The sequence below is a fragment of the Vipera berus genome, assembly GCF_964194415.1.
Source record: "Vipera berus genome assembly, chromosome: 4".
NCBI classification, from domain to species: domain Eukaryota; kingdom Metazoa; phylum Chordata; class Lepidosauria; order Squamata; family Viperidae; genus Vipera; species Vipera berus.
The window spans coordinates 13,151,342-13,174,414 of NC_138206.1; the positions used below are offsets into that span (position 1 = coordinate 13,151,342).

At 42.0% G+C, this 23,073-nt stretch overlaps 1 protein-coding gene across 1 annotated transcript in view; it reads left to right on the plus strand.

The window, feature by feature from the left end:
• Positions 1–7,229: 7,229 nt before the first annotated feature.
• The window catches only part of HEPHL1 (hephaestin like 1), a gene marked incomplete at its 5' end in the record, with an annotated part of 34,808 nt that continues 18,964 nt past the window's right edge, over positions 7,230–23,073 (plus strand). Inside the window, 8 exons of the mRNA XM_081326987.1 lie at positions 7,230–7,399; positions 11,208–11,452; positions 14,089–14,301; positions 14,928–15,107; positions 17,898–18,152; positions 19,516–19,681; positions 20,464–20,603; positions 22,252–22,383. Coding sequence (XP_081183113.1) covers positions 7,230–7,399; positions 11,208–11,452; positions 14,089–14,301; positions 14,928–15,107; positions 17,898–18,152; positions 19,516–19,681; positions 20,464–20,603; positions 22,252–22,383 — 1,501 coding nt within the window. The remainder of the gene's footprint in view (positions 7,400–11,207; positions 11,453–14,088; positions 14,302–14,927; positions 15,108–17,897; positions 18,153–19,515; positions 19,682–20,463; positions 20,604–22,251; positions 22,384–23,073) is intronic.

Genomic DNA, 23,073 nt, shown 5'->3' on the forward strand with positions numbered 1-23,073 from the left:
CCAAAATAGTTCAAGGTTGTACTGTTGAAATATGGTAGCCACACGTTGAGACGTGCAAGGCCACTGGGAGTCAAGTTGACCCCATTCCCACCTTTACTTCTCCAATCCACAAATCCAGAGGTCCCCAACCTTTTGGGCATCAGGGACCGGTTCTGTGGAGAGAGGTTTTCCCGTGGACTGGAGAGTGCGTGATTTTGTGTGCTGCCTGCATCCCACAGATGGGGCTTTGCTTGTTTGTGTGGACTGGTTGCTGGCATGCCGCGGCTCGGTACTGGTCCACAGACCGGGGGTTGGGGACCACTGCAAAAACTGGGAAATCAGCCTCAGAATTACAAAGAAAAGCAGTTATGAGCATTTTTCTTCTCTTCTTTTTTTCGTTCTTTTTCTTTTCTATTGTTAAAGGTAAAGGTAAAGGTTCCCCCGCATATGCGTGCTAGTCGTTTCCGACTCTAGGGGCCGGTGCTCATCTCTGTTTCAAAGCCGAAGAGCCAGCGCTTGTCCGAGGACGTCTCCGTGGTCATGTGGCCGGCATGACTAGACGCCAAAGGCGCACAGAACGCTGTTACCTTCCCACTGTAGTGGTCCCTATTTTTCTACTTGCATTTTTACGTGCTTTCGAACTGCTAGGTTGGCAGAAGCTGGGACGAGTAACAGGCGCTTACTCTGTTATGCGGCACTCGTTAGACCAAGCTAAATTCAAAACATTAGAGAATTCCTGGAAGGCTGCCATTCAGACAAATTAGCCTTCAATAGACAGGTAGAAACAAACCATTTGTCTTATGGTTAGTTTGTGAGAATTTTTTCTAGCTGTTTCCCTCTTAGAGTACTAATCTTACTTTATTATGCATTTATTGCACACTGCCCAGAATTATGATGGAGTCAGGGAGCTAAAAAAATAAGCATGATAATCTTTCCAGTATAGATTAAACAAATCTCCACAAGGAAGAAAACCTCTTGAGGTGCTTAGCTATCCATGGCTGGATTTTTTTATTCACCAGTTTTGTAAAATAAATATTTAATCTCCTTTTTTGCGGTGTTTTAGGTGGCATTATTGACTCTATTTTAATTTATTCTTCTATATGAATATTGTATAATATGTTCTAATTGTTTCCTTATTGGAAAGTAGAATATAAGTGCACAGGTAGTTCTTGACTTATGATCACGAGTCCAAAATTCCCATTACCAAGCAAAGCACTTGCGAAGTGAATTTTGCCCCACTTTATGACCTTTTTTGCCACAGTTGCTAAGCAAATCACTGCAGTTGTTAAGTGAATCATACGATTGTTAAGCGAATCTGGCTTCCTCCATTGACTTTGCTTGTCAAAAGCGGCTGGGAAGATTACAAAAGGGGGGATCACATGACCCTGGGACAGTGCAACAGTCAGAAATACATGCCAGTTGCCAAGCATCCAAATTTTGATCAATGGTTGTAAATGTGAAAACCCATCCTAAGACACTTTATTCAGTGCCATTGTAACTTCAAACAATCACTCAACAAATGGTTATAAGTCAAGGACTACCTGTTGTAGCAAGTACATAAATGTAGACAGCATGATTTTAGACAACTAAGACAGTCACTTAAGTGGAAAGCTCCAGTTTTGTTCATAGAATAAAATCCCATTCTTTGTTTGCCATTCATTCATTCATTCGTGTGTGTGTGTGTGTGTGTGTGTGTGTGTGTGTGTGTGTGTGTGTATGCCTACCTACCGTATTTTCCGGCGTATAAGACGTCTTTTTCACCCATGAAAATCATCTCAAAAGTTGGGGGGTCGTCTTATACGCCCAGTCGTCTTATATGCCGGGAAATAGTACATAAATCAATCGAGCGCCCCCGTTCTTGCAAAGCAACTTCAAGCCTCCTTAATCCAGTCCCCCCTCCAACGTGACTCTCCCTTCCCACCCCCAAGAGCCTCTCAGCCCCTTCCCCTCCCCCTTGCAAACGCCAGACCCTGGGAGCTCTTGCGTCTATTCCAAAGGGTGGGTGGAAGGAAAAGCCCCTTTCGGCTCCGGCTTGGCTGCAAGTCAGCAAGCCCGGGAAGGCACGCCCTCCCCTCTCACTGTGGAGGAAGCAGGGCAGGCGGGCGTCTGGCGGGAGCCGGCAGGGCAGTCCTGCACACGCGCGCACTCCCCGGCTGCTAAGGAGTGCTTCTTAACAGCCGGGGAGCGCGCGTGTGCGCAGGACTGCCCTGCTGGCTCCCGCCCGACGCCGGACGGCTCCGCCGATGCTGCCTCAAGAGGGAAGAGCGTGAGGCGCCTGCCATGGCTCCCTGAGGACTCCTTAGGAGCCGGGGAGCTCGCGCGTGCGCAGGACTGCCCTGCCGGCTCCCGCCAGACGCCAGCCTGCCCTGCTTCCTCCACAGTGAGAGGGGAGGGCGTGCCTTCCCGGGCTTGCTGATTTTCCGGCGTATAAGACGAAAAATCTTGAAAATCATCTCAAAAGTTGGGGGCTCGTCTTATACGCCCAGTTGTCTTATACGCCGGAAAATACTGTAGGTAATGATTTGGGGTGACTTACCATTAATATAGTAGCATCTGGGGGGGCAGGAAATACTGATCTTTAGCTACATTAAAAATATTTTGGATCTTCTGCTGTATGCATGATGCAAAATTGAATCATCCTACAGGGCAATTAACACTAAAACATATCGAAATACAAGTACCAATTAACCTGGGCTAGGTAAAATTAAGGATGGAGTTTTGAGGCTTATTTAGCAGATAGTTACTGCTGATATGGCATTCATCCTGCCCACAAAGATTATAGTATAAATACAACATGATATTGACATTAAGTTTTACTCCCTGCAATATATGATGGAACAGTTCACCATATTGCATAATTTACCACATGGTGCTTCTCTCTTTTATTTTAATATAGGCTGACCTGAGCAGTGGTCAAGACATGAGCACAGCTGCTTATATACAGTATGTAGTCCTCAACTACATGACCATTCAAAGTTACAATGGCACTGAAAAAAGTGACTTATGACTGTTTTTCATACTTATGGTCATTGCAGCATCTCCAGAGTCACGTGAACAAAATTCAGACACTTGGCACTGACTCATATTTATGACGGCTGCAGTGTGATCACCTTTGGCGACCTTCTGACAAGTAAAGTCAATGGGGAAGCCAGATTCACTTAACAATCATGTTACTAACTTAACAACTGCAGCGATTTATTTAACAATTGTGGCAAGAAAGGTTGTAAAATGAGGCAACTGTTTCACTTATGAAAAAAATTTTTGGTTCAATTGTGGTTGTAAGTCGAGGACTACCTGTGTAGCAAAGTGTTATCGCTTATGCAAAGAGAGGATTATCATTTTTTTTCCAAGAACAGGAAGAACTCAAGTTGCAAAATTCTGGACAGTCTTAAAATAAGAGGTGAAGGTAAAACTAAGGTGTCCTTGTGGGTTTTATTCTTTAGGGCAGAGGTCCCCAACCTATGGGCTGCGGCCCACTACCGGGCCATAGCCTCTTGGCCACTGAGGTGCGTGAGTAGCTGGGCAATGCATGTGCGCATTTGCACGTGCTCACCTGCCCTTGTGCCACCGTTGCCACGAGTGTTGTGAGGGCAGCAGCGGCTCTGCTAGTATTCTGTGGGCAGTGGCTTTGCCACGAACTTTGTACAGGCGGTGGCAGTGCCATGAGTGGCAGGTGGGCAGCAGCACACCACACACAGGTGGCGGCATTGCCACAAACCTTGTGTGGGCGGCAGCAGCATTGCAAGTAGTAGGCTGGCTGTGGTACGAGCCTTGCGCCGGTGACAGCATCGCTGTGGGCTATGGTACGAACCTCACGTGGGGGCGGTGGCGTGATCCTTGTGCCAGTGGTAGCATCACTGTGAGCCTCGTGGTGATGGAGCCACAAGCCTCACAAAGGCGCTGGAGTTGCTGAGATCCTCGTGTGCATGCTCGCAGCCCTGCTTGCATGGTCGCATGCTCGCTGCCTGTTTGTGCACACGAATGCACATGTGACCACATTCACATTTTCACATGCACACATAAGGCCCCTACCCCTCCCTCTCCCACCAGGCCACCAGACCAGAAAGCTTGGAGACCCCCTCCTTTTTTTGAACCAGTGCTGTGCAAAGATGTTTCCATGGTCATGTGGCCAGCATGAGATTGTTCCGTAGCGCAGAGCATATGGCGAAACACAGAACACTGCTACCTTCCCACTGGAGTGGTACCTATTTATCTACTTACATTTGCATGCTTTTGAACTGCTACGTAGGCAGGAGCTGGGGCGAGTAACAGGAGCTCACTCCTCCATGCATCTTTTAAGCCACTGAGCCACCACACTTAAAATAAGAGGAGAGCAGTAAGCAGTAAGAAGTAGGGATGCTTACTCAGGGTGGAGTGAGAAAAGTGAAATTATTACAGTGAAGGGAAAAGAATGGAATGAGTTATAAAATTGTCTCGTGATTCACATGAAATCTCTGTGTAAATTGTTTCTAATTTCATGCAAGGAAGCAAATCGGAAATGCGCTTTCATTATGTGCGTATCAGCACATTTCCATCTGTCGAACTAGCAATTAAGGGCAAAACATGATTTGATGTACTTGAGTTCCATTAAATTTGTGCCTAAGAAATCCGATTTGACATAGCTACCACAGCTTATGCCACTTGCCTCATGGTGTCAGTGACGTTTTTAAAAATATAGTTCAGGTCAATATGTGAAAACCTGAGGCAATTAAACTAAAAATATTGATTAATCTTGAGACTTATGATATAAATTACACCTGGGGGTCCAGCTTGACATTGAAACAATTGACTTGTCCATTATTTAGAGATCGAAGTCTGAATTTGGTCCATTGTATTTGAAGTCCATTAACTGGACGTCTCATTGTATATGTAACTGATTTTGAAATGCATCTGTGGCGAAATCTATCTTTGCATTTTCCGATCTTCCAACAGAACCTTTTGTTTTTCTTACTTATTCTCCAAGTCTTGGGAGAATGCTTTATCTACTTAACAAATTTTTATGTTGCCTCAATCTTGGTGGCTAACAAGATGCTTTTTTGAACTTCTTTTGATGCTGTTTTTGAGCTTGCATTATTGCTGGATGAAGGAGAGAATGCAAATAATTGTGCGGTCCCAAAGATCCTTTTTCAAAAGGCAACCGGACTTTCATTTTCTTTGAATATGTTTCACTTCTTACCCATGAAGCTTCTTCAGTTCTGAAGCATAATCTAATCATATTATCCTATGAAAAGGATAACGCTACCATACATCAAACATATCTTGGAAACATGCAACAAACTATCCCAAAGAAAGGCAATTGGACTTCCTTGGTTTTTTCCCCTTGAAAATGTTCGCTTCTCATCCAAAAAAGAGAATGGTTGTAAGTCCAGGGCTACCTATAATAATCTTATACTAATAGTATTGCAATAGCCTTCTCATCAGGGACCGAACACTGGCAAAACGTCTGAAAGTAGAAGCAAGACACTTCTTCATTTTAGCCAGCAGCATGACAGGACAGGAGGCCTGCAAGTTTCAAGCAGGAAGATGATAAGATAAGATAAGATAAGATAAGATAAGATAAGATAAGATAAGATAAGATAAGATAAGATAAGATAAGATAAGATAAGATAAGATAAGATAAGATAAGATAAGATAAGATAAGATAAGACAAGACAAGACAAGACAAGACAAGACAAGACAAGACAAGACAAGACAATCTTTATTGTCATTTTTTACTGTGGGCACAACGGCACACATCAAAAATGAAATTTAGTTGCCCGCTCTCAAAGTGAAACACATACATGACACACACCTAAAACATACTACATACAACATATGTATAGACCCACACCCCTACATATACATAACAATAAAATATAAAATACTGTCCACCTTGAATATATAACGGAAGGAGGAAGCTTGAGAGTTCACAAGGTTAATCCTGTATGGAATGAAACTATGGCTGAATCTGGATGTTCTGCTACGGATACCACGAAGCCTCCTCCCAGAAGGTAACAAGGAAAACAGATTGTGAAGAGGATGTGTGGTGTCCCAGATAATCTTATGGACCCTGCTCAAACAACATTTCTGTGCTATGTCCTGGATAGGACGGAGGGAACTGCCAATGATCTTTTCAGCCATCCTCACCACTCTCTGCACCGCCTTCCTGTCTGAAGCAGTGATGCTTCCAAACCAGACTGTGCTGCTGTATGACAGGAGGCTCTCGATTGTCCCCCTGTAGAAAGTGGTCAGGACAGGGGAAGGAAGATGAGCTTTTCTCATGCGACGCAGAAAGTGCAGGCGCTGCTCTGCCCGCTTCACCAGTGTCTCACTGTTGAGCGACAAGCCAGCCTACTTGTTAGCTGCACAGCCAGGAATTTGATGCTGGTAACAATCTCCACAGGTGAATCATTAATGCACAGAGAAGTGTGGCTGTGCCTGCCTTTTCTGAAATTGACAATGAACTCTTTGGTTTTTCCGGTATTTAAAACTGGGCTGTTTTCCTTACACCAGTTCACCAAACCCCTCAACCTCCTTGCGGTAAGTTTCCACATTGTCATCACGAAGAAGGCCCACTATTGTTGTATCTACTGTATCTACTACTATACCATTTCAGACAAATGGCTGTCCAGTCTCTTCTTAAAAACTTCCAGGGTTGGAGCATTCACAGCTTCTGGAGGCAGATTGTGCCACTGGTTAATTGTTCTAGTTGTCAGGAAATTTCTCCTTAGTTCTAGGTTGCTTCTCTCCTTGTTCAGTTTCCATCCATTGCTTCTTGTTAATATTTTCTTAGTCAAATTCCGCTCATTTAATGAGTGTCTAATTTTGCAGGGGTTTTTTATTTGGGATGCCAGAAAATGTTCACCCAGAAATGATTATTTGCATCTGTTTACAATGATTAAGTTGCTGCTGCTTATGAAACAGAAAAAGACAGTTCATAATCAAACTTACAGGTACAGGGACCACATTTGCTTGGGAAAAGTAAAGAGAAAACTGAAAAAAGGGGAAAAAATGGAAAGAGATTCATAAGGATAATACAAAGAATGTTTATGTTTATAACTTTGCTTGGCAAGAAGCCCACCATCAGAGCCAGCCCATGTGGTATCAGGCTTCCTTCTGTTCGCTCATGTTTTCTGCTCTGCCCTTCCTCAAATTAACCATGGGAGGGGCGTCACTTTTCTCCCTGCTTAATTAGCTGGGATTTTTATAAGCAGGAGAGGTTGAGGCGCTTTTGCTAACTCCTGGCTCAAACAGCACACCCTTGCACACCCATGCCTTCTGTAAAACTGCTCGCTTGCCTTTTAATCTGTATAATCCTGCCGTTTTTAATCTTAATCCAAGCAACCACCAGAATCTATTACATTGGAGCTGTGGAAGAATATTGGGATTATGCACCCACAGGGAAGAATCAGATCACGGGACAAAAGCTCACAGAAGACAAGTAAGATCAGAATTCCTTGTTGCAATGGCAAAGGTTTTTTTAAAGTTATTTCATCCCATTGGATAAATTGTGTATGCCACCCCACCCCCACCCCGATGCAGCTTGCTGGCTTAGTGGCTTACATGTTGCTGGCTTTCTATCATTTCAAAAGCAAATCCAGGCAATTTTTAACAGCAGCCTTAATATTCATCTTGAGATTGTGTTTCTTTTTTGTTGTTGTTGGTTTTTGGGGGGAAGGGGGTGAAAAAAATTGTGAAACATGATACTGTATTTCAGGGCAGATCCATGTCACACAAGTTGCAAATATTTATTTATTTATGTATTTGTTGTTGTTAGCTGCGAAGTCGTGTCCGATCCATCGCGACCCTATGGACAACGTTCCTCCAGGCCTTCCTGTCCTCTACCATCTTCTGGAGTCCATTTAAGCTCACGGCTACTGCTTCAGTGACTCCATCCAGCCACCTCATTCTCTGTCGTCCTCTTCTTCTCTTGCCCTCAATCTTTCCCAGCATTAGGCTCTTCTCCAGTGAGTCTTTTCTTCTCATTAGGGGGCCAAAGTGTTTGAGTTTTAGCTTCAGGATCTGGCCTTCTAAAGAGCAGTCAGGGTGGATCTCCTCTAGGACTGACTGGTTTGATCGCTTTGCAGTCCAAGGGACTCGCAGGAGTCTTCTCCAGCACCATAGTTCAAAAAGCCTCAATTCTTTGGCGCTCAGCCTTTTTTATGGTCCAACTTTCACTGCCATACATTGCAACTGGGAAGACCATAGCCTTGACTATACGCACTTTTGTTGACAGGGTGATGTCTCTGCTTTTTAGTGTACTGTCTAGATTTGTCATGGCTTTCCTCCTGAGGAGCAAGCGTCTTTTAATTTCTTGGCTACAGTCCCCATCTGCAGTGATCTTGGAGCCCAGGAAAATAAAATCTATCACTACCTCCATTTCCTCCCCATCTATTTGCCAGGAATTGAGAGGGCCGGATGCCATGATCTTTGTTTTCTTAATGTTAAGTTTCAACCCAAGTTTTGCACTCTCCTTCTTCTCCCTCATCAAGAGGCTCTTTAGTTCTTCTTCACTTTCTGCCATTAGAGTGGTATCATCTGCATATCTTAGATTGTTGATATTTCTTCCGGCAATCTTAATTCCAACTTTTGATTCATCTAGCCTGCCTTTCTCATGATGTGCTCTGCATGTAAGTTAAATAGGCAGGGCGAGAGTATACAGCCTTGACGGACTCCTTTCCCAATTTTGAACCAATCAGTGGTTCCATGTCCAGTTCTCACTGTTGCTTCTTGGCCCACATATAGGTTTCTCAAGAGACAAATAAGATGGTCTGGTACTCCCATCTCTTTAAGAACTTGCCACAGTTTGTTAGATAGCGCCCAATGTTCAGGTCTGTCAAGATCCTTCTGTATCTTAAACCTATATTCCTGAGTGTTGGCTATTCCTGCCAGCTTGGTGTCATCTGCAAATTTGATGAGTTCCCCATCTATCCCCTCATCCAAATCGTTGATGAAGATGTTGAAGAGCACTGGGCCCAGAACAGAGCCCTGGGGCACCCCACTACACACTTCCCTCCATGTAGATGTGGTTCCATTGAGGACCTCATGCTGAGTACGACCAGTCAGCCAGCTACAAATCCATCTGGTGGTGATGCTACCTAACCCACATTTTTCTATCTTATCAAGTAGTATATATATTAATGAAGGAGAGAAGCAACCTGGCATTAAGAAGTAACTTCCCAACAGTGAGAACAATTAACCAGTGGAACACCTTGCCTTCAGAAGTTGTGGGTGCTTCACCACTGGAGGTTTTTAAGAAGAGACTAGACATTCACTTGTCTGAAATGGTGTAGGTTCTCCTGCTTGAGCAGGGGGCTGGACTAGAAGACCTCCAAGGTCCCTCCAAGGTCCCTCTATTCTGCTTGATTGATATTGTTTGTTTAATCATGTACTTTGATTTATTTGTGTCTTTTTTAAAATAATAATTCTGTTTTGTCTTTTTATTAACTTTTTTTCAATACCTTTAGTTTAGCATTGACAAGTTTACATTTAATGGACATTTAAAGTTTGTTTCTTTATTTAGAAAATATATATCTTAAATACATAACTCTTGGTGGCAGAGATTTTGCAAAAAATAAAGTTATACACGAATCCCATACCCAAACAGAATTAAAACAATTCAAACAGAGAAAAAAGTATCCAGAGTTTCAAAACAAACACATGTATATCAGTCATTCCTTATATCCAAGCACTAATGCCTGAGGAAAATGTTATAGACTTCTAGAACAGCGGCCCCCAACCTTTTGGGCACCAGGGACCGGTTCCATGGAGAGAAGTTTTTCCCGCAGACCTAGGGGGTGTGGTTTCACACGCTGCCTGCATCCCGTGGAGGGGGCTTTGCTTGTTTGCGCAGCCCGGTTGCTGGCATGCCACAGCCCAGTGCCGGTCTATGGACCGGAGGTTGGGGACCCCTGTTATAGAAGGTCAATAGGGTTAGATCCTCCCAAATTTCAAGTTGAGTGTTTGCCAATGTCAAATTTATGAACTTATATGTATGTAGGTATATGTAAGGGGGTGTGGTGGTCAAGCAATTAAGTTCTGGGCTTGTTGGCCAAAAGGTTGGCAGTTTGAGTCCCTAGTACTATATGACAGGGTGAGCTCCTGTTCCTGCCAACCTAGCAGTTCGAAAGCATGCAAATGTAAGTAGATAAATAGGTACCACTTTGGTGGGAAGGTAACAACGTTCCGTGCTCCTCAGCATATAGTCACCCTGTCACATGACCATGAACAACACAGGCTCCCTCGGCTAAGAAAGAGAGATGAGCAACGCCCCCTAGAGTCGGACACAACTGGGCAAGGGAAACCTTTACCTTTATGCAAGTAGATGAGAAATTACCTCATGGCAGAAGAAAAATGGAGCTGGAAATCCATATTCAAGATATAACTCATTTGTGTCTTAAATTTATGACTACAAGGTTCTACTTATCTTCTATTTCGCACTGATTATCATTCATCACAGCTCCACATCTGTTAACTGAACCCCGGGTCATTCAAATGAAAGCACTGTTGGGTACTTTCCATCATGCTCTCTATTCTTCTCGCCATTTGTGAACAAATATATATCTGGAAACACTCGTCCCATCCTACATTTCTGTTATATTTATATTGAATGACATATTGCTTCTCTCTCTTTGCTGGTTTGTTTATTAGGGTATCTGTAACACCTGAATTTCAGATTCCTAGATTTTGTTTTGTATCAAGCTTAAATTAATATACACATTTAATCTTTTTTTTTTAAAAAAATCCCCATATTCTGGCAAATGGAAGTGATATGGTACCGGTAGTCCTCAACTTACGGCCACAATTGAGCCCCAAATTTCTGTTGCTAAGCATGAAGTTATTAAGTGACTTTTCCCCCATTTTACAAACTTTCTTTCCACGGTTGTTAAAATAAATCACCGCACTTGTTAAATTAGTAACGTGGATGTTAGGTGAATCTGGCTTCCCCACTGACTTTGCTTCTCAGAAGGTCGCAAAAGATGATCACTTGATCCCAGGACTCTGAAACCGTCATAAATATGAGTCAGTTGCCCAGCATCTGAATTTTGGTCACCTGCCCATGGGGATGCTGCAACAATTGTAAGTATGGGAAAAAAAAGATCATAAGTCACTTTTTTCTGCGCCATTCTAACTTTGAACAATCACTAAATGAACTCTTGTAAGTTAAGAGCTACCTGTATTTTGAACTTTAATCTTCTACCATGATGGGAACCTCGGCTGGAAATGGGTTTTGCCACTTTTCATTGTAGGGAGGCAAATAAGACTATGAGAAGAGGACCTAACAGGATTGGACAAGTTTACAAGAAGGCAATTTTCAGACAGTTCACCGATGATTCCTACTCTCACAAGATTGCCAAACCATCTTGGCTGGGTGTTCTTGGTCCGGTGCTGAAGGCTGAAGTAAGGGACACCTTTGTGATTCATTTTAAAAACTTTGCTTCCCGGCCATATTCTGTACATCCGCATGGCATCTTCTACAAGAAGGACTCAGAAGGTAAAACAACTAACTTCTTTTCTTCCTTTCTGTTGCAGAAGTTGTTGTTGTTAGTTGCAAAGTCGTGTCTGACCCATTGCGACCCCATGGACAACGTTCCTCCAGGCCTTCCTGTCCTCTACCATCTTCTGGAGTCCATTTAAGCTACGCCTACTGGTTCAGTGACTCCATCCAGCCACCTCATTCTCTGTCATCCCCTTCTTCTCTTGCCCTCCACCTTTCCCAGCATTAGGCTCTTCTCCAGTGAGTCCTTCCTTCTCATTAGGTGGCCAAAGTATTTGAGTTTCAACTTCAGGATCTCGCCTTCTAAAGAGCAGTCAGGGTTGATCTCCTCTAGGACTGACTGTTTTGATTGCCTTGCAGTCCAAGGGACTCACAGGAGTCTTCTCCAGCACCATAGTTCAAAGGCCTCAATTCTTTGGTGCTCAGCCTTTCTTATGGTCCAACTTTCACAGTGATATATTGCAACTGGGAAGACCATAGCCTTGATTATAAGCACTTTTGTTGGCAGTTTGATGTCTCTGCTTTTTAGTGTGCTGTCTAGATTTGCCATGGCTTTCCTCCCCAGGAGCAAGCGTCTTTTAATTTCTTGGCTGTAGTCCCCGTCTGTGGTGATCTTACTCTCCAATAATTCTGCTAGTGTTTACTCTGGAATAATGTGCTGGAACTAGATTGAAATGGCCTGGTCCTTCAAACCTCAGTTAGTCTGCTGAGATATATAAAAATATCCCTTGATGTATTGAGCCATATTCTGGATCAGTCCAGTGCACTGATTCTCACAATTACCCAGGTAATTCCAAGGAGTTCATTAAAAAAAAGGCTATCATTCAGCAACCAGCTCAAAATTAAGGATGTTACAATGTCCCATGATCATGTGATAACCATTTGTGACTTGCACTGCCAGCTTCTGGCAAGCAAAGTCAGTGGGAAAGCCAGCAGGAGGTCACAAATGGCAATCCCATAGCTGCAGGACACAGACTGCGCAGGATTCGCCTAACAATAGCAACTCTTACTGTTGGAACTACTATTGTAAGTTGATGCAATCACATGACATTGTATTTTATAACCACATTACTTAGCAACCGCATTCTGGTCCCATTACCATCGATAAACAAGGACTACCTGTATTACAAGAAGGTTTTTTTTCAGCTTTTCCCATTGAGGACCTGTCACAAAAGTATGTATAGTCAAGGCTATGGTCTTCCTAGTTGCAATGTATGGCTGTAAAAGTTGGACCATAAGAAAGGCTGAATGCCAAAGAATTGAGGCCTTTGAACTATGGTGCTGGAGAAGACTCCTGCGAGTCCCTTGGACTGCAAGGCGATCAAATTGGTCAGTCCTAGAGGAGATCAACCCTGACTGCTCTTTAGAAGGCCAGATCCTGAAGTTGAAACTCAAATACTTTGGCCACCTAATGAGAAGGAAGAACTCACTGGAGAAGAGCCTAATGCTGGGAAAGATTTAGGGCAAGAGAAGAAGGGGACGACATAGAATGAGGTGGCTGGATGGAGTCACTGAAGCAGTAGGCGTGAGCTTAAATGGACTCCAGAAGATGGTAGAGGACAGGAAGGCCTGGAGGAATGTTGTGTATGGGGTCACGATGGGTCGGACACAACTTTGCAACTAACAACAACAACAATACTGCACAAGCCAGAAAGAGGGCAGTGAAAATATCTACAGATCCCTCACATCCTGGATATAAACTGTTTCAACTTGTACCCTCAAAATGTCGCTATAGGGCATTGCACACCAAAACAACTAGACCCAATGACAGTTTTTTCTCCCCATGCCATCACTCTACTAAACAACTAATTTCTACAACATGGTCAAACTATCTAGTAAGGCTGTATTATGCATTACCATTATTCCTCTCATCTTTCCTTTTACCAATCTCCTACTCTACTTATGACTATAACTTTGTTGCTTGTATCTTACGATTTATATTGTTTTATTTAGTATCCTAATATGATTTATGTCGATTGCTTATTTTAGTGTCCTGTGGCTAAGTGTTGTATCTTATGATTTATGGTGTATTTTTATGATGACTATGATCATGATTTATCACTTACTGCTTGTATGTACACTGAGAGCTTATGCATGGGAGGCAAATTCCTTCTGTGTCCAATCACTTGGCCAATAAAGAATTCTATTCTTATTGTGTCGTGGGTTCTTGGCCGCATGGTCAGACAACAGACAAAGGATTCAGCATGGCAGCTCTTTATTGGTGGTAGTGCAGGAAGAGAACAAAGGGGTTACCTGTACCCCCTTATATACCTGGCCAGGTGCACTGGCAGCCAATCCCTAGTTTGGGTTTTCCCACCGAGCACTTACTAGCCAATCCTGTTACAGCACAGCGCCACCTGATGGTAACAACGAACTGCTGCTTATATTTTATTATCCCCATACATAACTATTCTCTTCTCTTCTCTTCTCTTCTCTTCTCTTCTCTTCTCTTCTCTTCTCTTCTATTCTATTCTATTCTATTCTATTCTATTCTATTCTATTCTATTCTATTCTTAAAATGGCACAAGAATAAGAATAAGCACCTTTGAACTTTGGAAGCAGAAAATGTGCTGCTACACCGTTAAATGAAAATATTACGGATTCAGACAGTCTTCTTTCCTTATCTGTTTCAGGGGCTCTGTATCCTGATGGAACAGGTGGAAAGAGTAAAGAAGATGACTTTGTTCTCCCTGGGACCAATTACACATACACATGGCCAGTTACTGAGGATTTTGCACCTACTCCTGCTGATCCACCATGTCTAACCTGGATTTACCATTCACACATTAACGCCCCAAAAGATATCAGCAGTGGGTTAATTGGACCTTTGCTGGTTTGTAAGAAAGGTAAAGATTTTAATTAATATGAATATTAATTAAGACAAGACACCAGAATATACATTGACAGCAAACAGCAACGCCTTACTAGCAGTGATGATATTACCCAATAAGGGTAATGAAACATCTGCAAGAGCATCAAGGACTCCTCATTTCAACCCTGAGCTACAAATATTCTCCTTCGTTGATAATTATGTAAATATACATATAAAAATGTCACATATAAAAATGGAATTAAATGATACAGGGAGCAAGACATTAAAATAAATGTATCCCCTCTCCAAGAATTCCCTGGTAAGCATTCAACAATCTCAACCTTAAATGTGTAGGAGAATTTGCACATTACAAAGTGCACATTGTTGGAATTAAAGTATTGTCACCTGAAATCTTGCAGTATTTCAATAGTGCACAAAATCTGGCAAACATGCAAGATTTGGGCAATATTCAGTTTTTTAAAAAAATGATTTTGGCGTGCCCCGGATGCCTGGTATCTGTGTGGGCTGGATTGCTGTTTCTTCAGTACATTATTTCTAACTTGGGGTTCGTTTCAGAGTAAGAATTTTTGCAGATTTGAGCACGTTCCAAATAAATGTCCTTAAGAGGGGTTTTGTTTTGTTTTTAATTTCTTTTTAAAGGAGTTTTAGACAACACGTCAGCTTCACTGGCAGACAACTTCAAAGGCTTTGCCCTGATGTTCAGCAATATAGATGAAAATTTCAGCTGGTACCTGGATGAGAATATAAACACTTTTTGCTTAGATCCTAGTACGGTCGATAAAGAGGATGAAGATTTTCAGTTCAGCAATTTTATGCTATGTAAGTTGTTGCCATAACGATGCCATTGTAAGAGGCTGTTTTTAAAGCCATAGTTGGTTTGGAGTGTGAGATCTATCGTAGCTGCTGCAGCTTTTCTTAAATAAGAAATTTGAAATGGTAAGTTGTTGTTGTTAGCTGCGAAGTCGTGTCTGACCCATCGCGACCCTATGGACAACGTTCCTCCAGGCCTTCCTGTCCTCTACCATCTTCTGGAGTCCATCTAAGCTCACGCCTACTGCTTCACTGACTCCATCCAGCCACCTCATTCTCTGTCATCCCCTTCTTCTCTTGCCTTCAACCTTTCCCAGCATTAGGCTCTTCTCCAGGGAGTCCTTCCTTCTCATTAGGTGGCCAAAGTATTTGAGTTTTAGCTTCAGGATCTGGCCTTCTAAAGAGCAGTCAGGGTTGATCTCCTCTAGGACTGACCAGTTTGAACGCCTTGCAGTCCAAGGAACTCGCAGGAGTCTTCTCTAGCACCATAGTTCAAAGGCCTCAATTCTTTGGCGCTCAGCCTTTCTTATGGTTCAACTTTCACTGCCATACATTGTAACTGGGAAGACCATAGCCTTGACTATACACACTTTTGTTGACAGGGTGATATCTCTGCTTTTTAGTGTGCTGTCTAGATTTGCCATGGCTTTCCTCCCAAGGAGCAAGCATCTTTTAATTTCTTGGCTACAGTCCCCATCTGCAGTGATCTTAGAGCCCAGGAAAATAAAATCTGTCACTACCTCCATTTCTTCCCCATTCTTCCCCAATGGTAAGTTACATTTTAGTAATATTATTAGGGCCTTGTGTTTAGATTGCTTGCAGGCTGAAACAGAGTTTGCAAGGCTGAGTACCTTTCATTTCAATCAGTGCTTCTCACTTAAATCAAGTCCCTTCTGGTCCTATAATTCTACGTTCTATGTTCAAGTGGTGACATTTCAGCATCCTCCCTGGAAAAGAGATATTATGTAAACCAGGTGAGGGTGCATTTTAAGCTGGTGAGATTCATTTCATTAAGACCTCCAGCTGGAGTTTAATGTAATGCATAAATGCATAAAGGACCAAGTCATAAACCAGAAGACCACAGCAAACAACTTGAAAGATGACCGGACATTATCAGAACTAAGGGGACATTATCAGATAAAGTTCCATTAATTCAATAACCAGTATACATGGGCAGGGTAAGTTTAGGGCCTTAGAATTTTGTTTTGATTAACACAAATAAATAGTGGGAATAGCATTTTAGTCTAGAAAGTGTAATACTTTGAAATTCCCTGTTACTCTCCTAAGAATGAGATGGTGCAGAAAGTCGGAATAAAGGAGTTGAAATGGACCCTAGAAGTTGTCCAGTCTAGTCTAACTGTCAGGAAATTTCTCTTTATTTCTAGGTTTCATGGTTCTGACAGATGAAACTCTTCAAAAGAACTTCGAGGCATTGTTTAACTTAAAGGATCTTTTATTCGAGAAACAAAGTATTGGCACTATATAATTGAAGCCAAAAACTGATTTCCCCTCCCCTGGGCACAAAGTAGCAAAGCACAATTCCCTCCTTTAATTAACAGTCATAAATCACATTCCCCAATTAACTTGAAGCGAGGGCTTTCTCCCCATCTCTCCTGCCTGCCAAATTTCTGTCAACTCTGGACCTAATAACCTTGGGTTCCCACAGCTGAGTTATTATTGTTATGACTAACTGGACTCTCATCCACATCCCCCCTCCCAGCATCAACTAACTCTAAAAGCGAAAGAGAAAAGATGGCTACATTTCCATCTGTTGTCAAAGCAAGAGCATCCGATGTTAGCAGCGTTGACACTAGGTTGGTTGTCTCCTTGATTAGCTTCCATCCATTGTTTCTTGTCCTGCCTTCTGGTGCTTTGAGAATAGGTTGACTCCCTCTTCTAGTCCAGCCCCCTGCTCAAGCAGGGGACTCTGTACCATTCCGGACAAATGGCTGTCCAGTCTCTTCTTAAAAACTTCCAGTGTTGCAGCATTCACCACTTCTGGAGGCAGGTTGTTCCACTGGTTAATTGTTCTAACTGTCAGGAAATTTCTCCTCAGTTCTAGGTTGTTTCTCTCCTTGACTGGTTTCCATCCGTTGCTTCTTGTCCTGCCTTCTGGTGCTTTGAGAATAGGTTGACTCCCTCTTCTTTGTGGCTGCTCCTCAGATATGCTATCATATCACCCATAGTCCTTTTCATTAGACTTTTCACTAGACTTATCGAATTCCTACAATTGTTCTTCATATTTTAGCTTCCAGTCCCTTAAACATCTTTGTTGATCTTCTCTGCACTCCTTCTAGAGTTCTCAACATCTTTTTCACATCATGGTGATCAAAACTGGATGCAATATTCCAAGTGTGGTCTTAACAAAGCTTGATAAAGTGGTACTAACACGTCACATGAGCGTGATTCTTTCTCTCTGTTAATGCAACCTGGAACTGCATTAGCTTTTTTGGTAGCTGCAACACAATGGTTGCTCATAGTGATTGTCCACTAGGACTCCTAGATCCCTCTAGCAGTTTTTTGCTGTTGAACCAGGTACCAGTTACTGAGCAAATAATACAATAAAGCTATAGAACTCAGGATAGATGGCCCTTCAGCCTCTGATTAGTTAATTCAGGAGAAACCACATTAGTGGCAATCAGTTTCACGCTGGATATTGGTACTCCCATTAGATATTTATCTAACGTTGCAAAATGTTAGATAAGCATATTCTGAAGACTTGTTTTGGGAAGAAAATGCTTTGCTGCATTCCCATGTCTCCTAACTTTTGCTGGTTTTATTTGTGTGGTACATTTATAGCAATTAATGGATATATGTACGGAAACCTCCCGGGATTGGAAATGTGTGCTGGTGATTTGGTGTCCTGGTACTTGATTGGAATGGGGAGTGAGTTGGATGTTCACTCTGTGCACTTCTTTGATCACGTCCTGATTAACAGAGGATATAGGACAGATGTCATTAGCCTTTTTCCTGCCACCTTCGTCACAGCAAGGATGGTTGCGCAGAACATTGGGAAATGGCTTGTAAACTGTGAAGTCAATCGTCACATGTCAGGTAAGCAATTCAACAAGCAGTTGTGTGCTGTGTTCTAAGGCAGGGTGGAGACTTCTCAGTTAGATTTGGGCCAGAATTTGGATGTAAGCAGATCCTAAATCCATGGCAGACCTGAATCTAACCTAGTTCTAACCCAGGGTTTCTCAGCTACTTTAAGATGTGTGGATTTTATTTCAACTGGGGAATTCCGAAGTTGAAGTCCACATGTCTAAAGTTTCCAAGGTTGACAAACACTGTTCTAGACCCTACCCTAACCCTCTATTGCTAAATAAAGGTTGTCCTCAACTTGCGACCATAATTGAGCCCCAAATTACAATTGCTAAGCAAGAATTTTTTAAGTGACTTTCATTCCATTTTACTATCCTTCTTGCCACAGTTGTTAGGTTAAATCACTGCAGTTGTTAAATTAGTAAGACAGTGGTTAAGTAAATTTGGCTTCCCTATTGACTTTGCTTATCAAAAGGTAGCAAAAGGTGACTTCATGACCTTGGGACACTGCAATCGTCATAATGACAGGCCAGTTGCCAAACTTCCAAATTTTTATCCCATGACTGCAATGGTCCTAAGTATGAGAAACAGTTGTAAATCACTTTTTTCAGTGCTGTAGTAACTTCAAATGGTCACTAAATGAATGGTTGTAAATCTAGGACTACGTGTAATCCTGAGTCACATATAAATGAATTTGGGCCATTCCATAAAGAATTTTTGGGGCCACTTGGAGATTTGTGCTGAATAGAATAGAATAGAATAGAATAGAATAGAATAGAATAGAATAGAATAGAATAGAATAGAATAGAATAGAATAGAATAGAATAGAATAGAATAGAATAGAATAGAATAGAATAGAATAGAATAGTTGGAAGGGACCTTGGAGGTCTTCTAGTCCAACCCCCTGCTCAGGCAGTAAGCCCTATACCATTTCAGACAAATGGCTGTCCAGTCTCTTCTTAAAAACTTCCAGTGTTGGAGCATTCACAGCTTCTGGAGGCAGGTTGTTCCACTGATTAATTGTTCTCACTGTCAGGAAATTTCTCCTTAGTTCTAGGTTGCTTCTCTCCTTGTTTAGTTTCCATCCATTTCTTCTTGTTAATATTTTATTAGACAAATTCTACTCATCTTAATGTGTCTAATTTTGCATTTTTTATATATTTTCGATGACTGAAAATGTTTACCCAAATGTCCACTGTTTGAAAAAAGTTCACAGTTCATTTACAAATTGGTTTTGAGAGACCCAGGAGTGTAACTGATATCAGCTGAGCATGTGAATGGACTGTGATAAGCATCTTGGATAAATACATTTTTGTGGGATTAGATTAGACCAAAAGCAATTAAATGCTTCTCATGTTTCTTTTTTGCACTGCAGATGGAATGTCAGGATTATATAGCATCAAGTCTTGTGGTCAAAACATCACTCCTTCCTGTAGTGGTCATAAAAGAAAATATTTTATTGCCGCTGAAAGAATTCTGTGGGATTACGGACCTGGTGGTATTAATACATTCACTGGACAACCTTTAAATGCCACTGACAGGTCAGCATCATTCGTTAATCTATTCAATCCTAACCCTTTTCCTTCCTCTTTTATTATTGTGTTTTCCCCTTCTCATTAAGACAAGTTGCACGTTGCTTTGCAAGTGTCTAAAACTTTTAAATTAACTTGTTTGTCCCACATAAATTGTGTTGGCAACACACAAGCTGTACTTTCATAATGTGAACCATTTGATTAGGTTTAGCATCAAATGATTTTGGTTTAATATCTCCTGCAAGCCCAGAATAAAGCTTATTTGGTTAGTTTGTGAGTCAGTGAACAAGTGTACCAGGTTATGAATATTTCTGGGAACATAATACATACATCTTAGCAAGGGCACTTAGACTTATATACCGCTTCATAGTGCTTTAAAGCTCTCTCTAAGCGGTTTACACAGTTAGCATATTGCCCCCATCAGTCTGGGTCCTTATTTTACTGACCTTGGAAGGATGGATGTCAATCTTGAGCTGGCCAGGATCGAACTCCTGGCAGTGAGCAGAGTCAGCCTACAGTACTGCATTCTAACCACTGCATCATCACGGTTCTTATAAAATGGCTGAAGTGCCAGATTCAGATCACAAATTGATTTGAATGGAAATTCATTAAGTGACAATGAGCAAACTGCTTTTTCCTAACCTCTGTCCCTGCTTTGAAGTTTATCACCTGGTCTACTTTAAATGAGTCACCTATGCAGGTACATGAGTCAGGTTGCCCTTCTACATATCCCAGCATTACAAATCCACAGGGAGCTTTGTAACCGACATTCACACTTCATGTTTTCGCAGTGACTCAGCACCTTACTTTAGACAAGGAGATGATCGAATTGGAGGACGCTACTGGAAAGTCCACTATGTGGCCTACACCGACGGTAGCTTTCGCAGAAAAAAGACTCGACCTGCATCTGAGGCCCATCTTGGCATACTTGGTATGAGGTGGGGGAAACTTTGGGGTTTTTTCATGGCACTGGATTCAGACACACGACTCTGATAACGGCACGTATTAAGAACAGTTCTGAACCCAGCCAAGCCATGATGAAACCCTAGTCAATGATACTGAAATAATGTCTACATCAGAACTTAGCCATATCTTACTGCAGATATGGGCTTCCTAATAGCATTGTGTTCATAAGATATAGTTTCCTCTGTATGAGGAACTTTAAACCCTAGAAGACTCCATCTCAGTTTTATGAATGAAAACTAAACTAGGTTATGTCTCAAAGGTGCTTTTTCAAAAGGTAACTGGAATGATTTCCTTGGGGAAGTAGACATTTTGCTTCTCATCCAAGAAACTGTTCCTCCTCCTCCTCCTCCTCCTCCTCTTCCTCCTCCTTCTCCTTCACCTCGTCTTCCTCTTCCTCCTCCTCTTCTTTCTCCTCCTTCTCTTCCTTCTTCTTCTCCTCCTCCTCCTCCTTCGCCTCCTCTTCCTCCTCCTCTTCTTTCTCCTCCTCCTCCTCCTCCTCCTCCTCCTCCTCCTCCTTCTTTTATTCGTCTCCTTCTCTCCACAGACATTTAGCCATAAATTGGGTCATGTAACTAAACTGGATACAGGGAGTCCTCAACTTACAACCATTTCTTTAGTGACCATTCAGCTCCACTTATGGTACTGAAAAAAGAGATTTGCAACTCACTTAAAAAACTATGGCAAAAAGTTCATAAAAAGGGGTGCAACTGGCTGTACAATTGTTTTGCTTAGCAACAGAAATGTTGGTCTCAGTTGGGGTTATAAGTCGAGGACCGCCTGCACAACATCAGATTTTTTGGGTGGGCGTGGAATTAGAATTGTTGCTGTTCATGGCTGTGCTTGGGAAGAAAATGTTCCAAAGGAACTACATCTATAACACCATATATAGTTTCTCCCTTTCCTACCGTATATGTTGTTTTCTGTTTGCAATGGCACGGGTGGTGGAAAGTATTGTGTAGCGGGTTCTTGGCCGCATGGTCAGACAACGGACAACGGACTCAGCATGACAGCTCTTTATTGTTGGTAGCACCGAAGTGAACAAAGGAGTTACCTGTACCCACATATATACTTGGCCAGGTGCACTGACTACCAATCCCTTATTTAGGTTTTCCCGCCGAGCGCTTCCCAGCCAATCCAGTTACGGTATAGCGCCACCTGATGGTCATAATGAACTGCTGCTATATTTTATTATCCCCATACATAACAGAAAGGGCAAGGCACAGTACTTTAGCTGTAGCCTAGCCAAAAGTGTTTCATGCATCAGCGGAGAGAGGGAGAGCCACAGTGCTGAGAGTGCAATTTGATTACATGGAGAAAGGAAGCTTGTAAAGTGATTTCTTAGAAAAGATTGGAGTGAGAGTCACAAGGATGAATGTGTGGAGGATGAAGGAAGTAGGGATAATTTCTGATGCAGAGATAAGATCAGTGGTGGGATTAAAATATGTAAACAACCAGTTCTCTGTCTGAATGCCACTTCCGGAAGTCCATTCTGGGCCTGGGCAACAAAAGTGCCAAAGTGGTGCGAACCGGCTGAATCCCACCACTGGATAAGATGATGCTTTCAACTAATAATCCTTTTTTTAACAATTAATTCATTTATCTCTAATTTCAAGGTCCAGTTATCAAAGCTGAAGTTGGTGATATCATCTTGGTTACTTTTCTCAATAGAGGAGACAAGAACCATAGCATGATGCCCGACGGTGTGGCTTTCGATAAGTCATCAGAAGGATTCCCTTATGCTGACGGTAAGTCAATCTATGTTATTTCTGTGTATAGGTAGTCCTCAACTTAGAACAGTTCTTTAGTGAGTGTTCATAGTTACAACAGCACTGGAAAAAAGTGACTTATGAACATTTTTCATATGAACATTTTACAACCCATGAACATGTGACCAAAATTCAGATGCCTGGCAACTGGTTCATATTTATTTATTTATTTATTTATTTATTTATTTATTTATTTATTTATTTATTTATTTATTTTATTTATTATATTTTTATACCGCCCTTCTCCCGAAGGACTCAGGGCGGTGTACAGGGCAATAAATACAAAACAGGATACAAAAGTTAAAAGCGATTAAATAAATGCCCAAGGTTAAAACAATAATTAAAACGTATTTAAAACCCCAACCCTAACCCATTATGACCGTTGCTGTGTCCCAAAGTCCTGTGATCCCCTTTTGCAACCTTCTGACAAACAAAGTCAATGGGGAAGCCAGATTCACTTAACAACCAGGGTATTAACTTACCAGCTGCAGTGATTCACTTAACGACGGTGGCAAGAAAAGTCATAAAATGAGGCAAAACTTAACAAATATCTCACTTAACAAAAGAAATTGTGGGCTCAGTTGTGGTCACAGGTTGAGGACTACCTGTATTTTGTTTTCTATCCAGGAGATTAACAGAATACATAAAACAGGCACAAATGAATTACTG